Raw genomic sequence first — 5,978 nt, forward strand, 5'->3', positions numbered from 1 at the left:
TATATATATATATATATATATATATATATATATATATAACACAAAAGAACATCTTACAAATGCATATGACCATTCCTATTATAGAATTATAGGAGAATTTCACATCCACATTATATAACAAAAGATATACAGTGAAACTTGTTTTAAGAGACCACTTAAGGGAGAGCAAAAAAGTTTTCTCATAAGACAGGTGGTTTAATCTATATGAAATGCACTATAGAGGGACCTAGAATTAATGGTCTTATAACACAGGTTTTTGCTTAATACAGCTGGTCTCTTAAGCAGGTTTGACTGTATAGCTAAATGGATACAACAAGACGATTTATGTGTACATCGGTGAGTATGTGTATGAGAGAGATAATTTGCTTGTGTATGTAACCATATTATGAAGTATATATGAGAATATATGTGAACATGTGTCAATATTTGTGTACATATAAGTATGTGTGCACGTCTGTGAATGTGTGAAGTGTGAGATTGTGGATTCCCGCGTGAATTATAATTTTATGTGATATATATGTAGCTAAATTTTGAAAACCTGCATTATTTTCATGTTTTCAATCATTATGAAATCTTTACCAGAAAATGATAGAAGATAAACGACATTTACATTCTTACATTTTTATAGTGTTTAAATTTATGTAAAGTTTACCTGTAAACGTTGAATATAAGTTTCTTTGTTCACTTTGAAACCTTACCTTGGTTCAGTCTTATATAAATCCTGTGTTATTGGTATCGTATTTTTTGCAATCTCGCGGAGTCTTCATTAGAAACTCATGAATGATGAGCAACTTCATTTTGTAATATTTAGATAAGTTTACCAGAAACATATAAAATTGATGAGAAGGTGTGAAACAGAACATTTACTTGTATCAATTGTAAAAAGAACTAAACACAAACGGAATAAAGAAGTTAACCCTTATCGCGCTGGACACGATTGATTCTGCCTATGCGAACAGATCAAGATCTGCACTGTTCGCAAAATGTTTGGTAAGCACTCCTTTTAACAGTTAATGGTACTGTCCAAATTGAAAGATGGACAAGTTCTTTATAAAAATTTAGCAGGGTAAGGGTTAGGAAGGTTTTGTTTTCAACTTGCAAACAGTATTTGGGTAGACTATTTATATACTTGTTCTTAAATCGACCACATTGTAAGAAAAAGAACATTTTGAAATATCATACTTGTTCACAAACACATATTTATAACGGATTCCATATTCAGTATTGATTGTCTGTTTGTCTTCAAACATCTTTAACTTCTGTCAAAAGAAGTCTAATGTATAAACCTTTTCTTGCAATAAATATTTCATATTCAAAATGTTTTGCTTCCTTTGTTGTTTTCCCTCTTTCAAATTCTTTAAGACTATCTATTGTCATTTCTCTTGAATACTTTGTAACATTCGTGTCTTCACAACATTAGATACAAACTATTTGGAGTTTCATTATGTAAGTACCCAAATATTTATTTTGTTTCACCTTTGTTTCGAGTTAAAGTATTGGTATTATTTTTTACAAAGATAAACTTCATACCTATTGTGTTGCACACAGTTTTTCGCTTTTCATTTAAATCTCGCATTTAATATTTAAGAGGACCTGACGGTTACAATCTTACATTTTCAATGTTGACCAAAAAAGTTTCTATAAACTTTACTACAATAATGTTAAACGCTGAACAACTTATGGAAGAACATTTAAACTAAAATATGTTTAAAAAAATACATATGCCAAACTATATAGGTCCCTGCTCTCAACTTTGAGATATTTTTCTGATTCTAATCTAAGCTATCTTGATAAATTACGTTCAGTTATGATTTCCGGTGTAATACGGGTGCAGAACTACTTTTACACCGTTCTAAAAATATAAGCACATCAGAAAAAAAGACGTAGATTATAGACAACAGAACAACACTAACTGTACTACTTTTATACCGAACTTCCTTTCAAGGAACTCCATCTGGATGTGTTCGTTTGGCTATGTTATGCTATGGTTATTTCTGGCTACGGAAGCGTACGTTATTGACGATGAGAAACACTATGGCAGTCTTCGTTTTGACAAAGACCAGACTAGAGAGAATGATGAGATAAATGACACGACTAGAGAGGATGATGAGATATCATTTTCGAAGGAAGAACCGGCTGAATACCTTTTGGTTATACAATTGACGAGGGACGGAAAGACGGAGACTATCGACTTTTTCTATAAGTATAAAAGTGAGTAAGAACAGAGAATATCGGAGATCAGTTCTTATACACAAGCATCTGCTAGGTTATTATTTATTATGATTTTAAAATGGGCCAAAGACTGGTCTCCTAACTCCAAGATAAGAGGATTCTAGAACCAGTCAGAAATTCAAGCCTGTAATTGGTTGTTTCTGAGTACGATATTGAAGTCGACCGATGGCACGGTACCTAGTATTTTGAAAACTTTATAATCATATATACAGTTCGTTGACCGGACTCTAGGTTGGACGGAGAAATCATGCGAACCACATTACGTTCAAGGAAACCTATCTCCGCAGAATAATAATGTGTTACCAACGTTAACAACCGTAAAATTGCTAACTATGCTTTCTACTTGTTTTCTATTACTGAACACTTCATTTGAATAAGCAGTAGTGAATAATATTATTATAAAGACTTCCGACGCTCAAAATCTCTTTCCATTTAGTATACATTGTTTTATTTTTCGTAATATATGTATTGTTATTTATTTTCTTCAATAGTTTTAAGCTTTAAGTTTTCAGCTTCTTGAAGTTTTTTTAGGCTTTTTAAGTTTTGCTGATGTTAATAACCCCTTTTCTTAAAGTAGATTAAAATCCGTTACTAATCGATGCACCAAACATTTTTCTTGTAACTTTTAGATGAGAAACCCAACTCCCTGAAAGACGTGATGGATGAAGTGATACATGAAATGCTGCTAGAAAATGTAGATCTTGATCATGGCGAAGAAAGTCTTCATGGAGAGGAACTGGAATATGGTGTTGAAAAATTGCTTCGCATACTAAACAGTGGAGAAAGCGGAGATGACACAGGGGAAATGCTCCACAGTGAGGGAAACGAACACGATTTGGGGGAAATGCTTCACATTTGGGTAAACGGACACGATTCGAAGGAAATGCTTCACAGTGAGGGAAACGGACATGGTGCGGGGGAAATGCTCCACAATGATGGAAACGGACACGATTTTGGGGAAATGCTTCACAGTGAGGGAAACGGACACGATTCGAAGGAAATGCTTCACAGTGAGGGAAACGGACATGATGCGGGGGAAATGCTCCACAGTGAGGGAAACGGACACGATTTGGGGGAAATGCTCCACAGTGAGGGAAACGTACACGATTCGGGGGAAATGCTCCACAGTGAGGGAAACGGACACAATTCGGGGGAAATGCTTCACAGTGAAAGAAATGGGCACGATTCAGGGGAAATGCTTCACAGCGAGGGAAACGTACACGATTCGGGGGAAATGCTTCGCAGTGGGGGAAACGGGATTGATTCGGAAATAGTGCTTCACAGGGAGAAGAGAGAGTCTGATAGAAAACGTCTTTACTATGGACGTTCCAGAAAATGCAATATGACATGGCATCGTGCACGGAAAGCTCTAGAATCTTGTGGAGCCGAACTGAAAACAAAGTCAACCAGAAATGAAGCAAAACGTGCGGAAACGGAAGGAGAGGACCATGTGGCTGATATATGGGCTGGCAAGGGTGAAACTACCAAGAACGATGAACCTGGAACAAGTCAGAAAGAAGGAAAAGAGAGAGATGATGAGAAAGTTACTAAAGATAATGAATTAGAGAGGAATAAAATGTAGGGTAGTCGAAGGTTCGCAAGGAACCCACTACAACAGTAAATCTGTAGCAGACACATGAAGTGGGAACACTATCAATAGTTATAAAGAAGCCCGTAAATAATTGGATATGCCTCTTTTTTATGTCTCTGTGTCTATATTGTAAACTTCAAGAACATCATGAATCATGATTATTCATTTTGAATCTCTGTAAAATTCTCAAATTAAGGTAATAAACTAAACATTTACAGTCCATTTAAAATAAAAGCACTTGGAAAAGTTGTATATTATCTTAACTACACTTAATGTTTTGTAAAATGTACATTAAAACAACGTTTGACATGTTTTTTTTTTCTTTTTATTGTCGAAAGAACAATTTCAATCGTACAAAATTCTTAAAGGTAATTAAAAAGTGTAATATTAATTGTCTAAAGTTTAAGATATATCTTGAGCAGTTTTTACTTTAAAACCATTTAACCAATACATAATTATATAGGAAACAACGTTTTGTATTTTGTCTGAATATGCGACATTCTATTTCAGTCCATGCAGCATTTCATTTATTTTGTATTTCACTTTATTTCTAAGGAATTAAAAATGAACCCTGCAATTTACTTTATTTTTTCTGTTACTCCTAAAGATAATACCACGGAGTGATTAAAGGGAAAGGTAAATATACAAATACTGTTTGTTTGTAAACTTAGTCGCCGCATAGACACATACTAACAGTTACTCCAGAAGACTGTTAGTAATGTAAATGGGCTACGCTCCGATTCAAGGAGCTTCCTGGGTTCTTTAACGTGACAGGTGTAATAAACACTTACACCGGACTCTCTCCAATATTAGTACTCAGTAGGAGTTAGGATTTAAGCTCACGATGTCAGACAGTGTTACCATTTGACCTCTGCGTCCGCTTCTACAGATACAGTATAGTCTTGATTACTGCTCGTGCTTGGACGACCGCATATCCTTAAGGAAATTAATATGGACTTAGCGCATGGTACCCTACTTCTCCGTTTCCGCTACAATTAAAGATAGTAACCAAAGGGAATGAAAAATGTACAGCTATCAGTCTTGCGTAATTTATGTTCTTTCAAAGCAGTCCCTAACGGTTTGTTTCTGTAGTCACTAATGTTGCTAATGTGGGCGACTGGATGTTGCTCTTAGTTTGACATGTACTAATTTAATTGGAGGATAACTAGTGTGCATGGTGCAGAGAACATTCCGATTCAAGAACTTTGCTGGGTTCTATATAATAGCGTTCCAAAAATGAAGTATCCAATCTAGCCGTTCACGGGACACTTATCCCAATGTTAGTAATTTTAGTTGGAGAAGTTGGGGCTTGAACTCACAACCCATGGTTTTGAAGTCAAACTTCGTCCCCATAAATGTACACTCACTTTATAATAATTTTATGATGGTAGGAATGTTCGATCAGTTTACAATATAGAGGGCGAGTTTTTTTCTCAGAAAAACGTCTGAAATTTGGTATGAGGAACAATAACTGTCTATAATGGGATCTTACCTTGTAAACATTTGGGATGGGCTTTGTTTTCTCAGGAATGCACTGATGATTGCTTGCTGAAATCCATAGTGGAATAGAACTGTTTATTGTTTTACAAATTAAATTATTTAGATGAGCTTACAGTAGATGAAATACATAACTTTACGCGTATTTTCCACGGATCACAATTTTATTTTAGGACTGAGGGGCGGTGGAATGGGTTGGAGGAACTTTTACCTTTGAATGCTTGTCATGGGTAGTATCATTTACCACCGCTTATCTCAAAGGGTATGTTAAGTTATCAACAATAATGTCTTGAATGGGGGTAGAGTACGGATATGCCAAAAGAACCCCCCTCCCACTCCCACTTTGCTTTTAGACAAGGTGCTCCCTAACCCAAAGTATAATCTGAGGCCGGTCAAACCCGCTTACTAACTTATTTTTGTGAAACCTTAACTTCCTTGGAGCAAATGCCATTTTATATGAACGTGTGTTGGGTATTGTACAATACCGGTATTAAATTGGAAAGTTACATGCATGAGTAAAAGACCAAAAACATCTTATAATTCCTACTTTGGTTCTCTATAGGCTTTGTTTCTATTTAAAACGTGTTCATGATAACTGTTGAATGTTCTGTTGTTTTTTTTCAAAATCGATAGCTTGAAACAGGTTGTTGCTTTAATT

At 35.2% G+C, this 5,978-nt stretch overlaps 1 protein-coding gene across 1 annotated transcript; it reads left to right on the plus strand.

Moving 5' to 3' along the window:
- Nucleotides 1-1,362: 1,362 nt before the first annotated feature.
- On the plus strand, nucleotides 1,363-4,602 carry LOC123526514 (filaggrin-2-like). The gene is made up of 3 exons (XM_045305688.2): nucleotides 1,363-1,446; nucleotides 1,946-2,211; nucleotides 2,862-4,602. Coding segments are annotated over exons 1-3 (1,221 nt in total). The 5' UTR covers nucleotides 1,363-1,444; the 3' UTR covers nucleotides 3,815-4,602.
- The last annotated feature ends 1,376 nt before the right edge of the window (nucleotides 4,603-5,978 follow it).

This window comes from Mercenaria mercenaria, chromosome 14 (assembly GCF_021730395.1).
Source record: "Mercenaria mercenaria strain notata chromosome 14, MADL_Memer_1, whole genome shotgun sequence".
Taxonomy (NCBI): domain Eukaryota; kingdom Metazoa; phylum Mollusca; class Bivalvia; order Venerida; family Veneridae; genus Mercenaria; species Mercenaria mercenaria.

Bases quoted from the DNA above. Each gene is read 5' to 3' on its own strand.
- LOC123526514 (XM_045305688.2), top strand. The intron at 2,212-2,861 runs GTGAGTAAGAAC...TGTAACTTTTAG, and splicing joins CTTTTTCTATAAGTATAAAA to ATGAGAAACCCAACTCCCTG.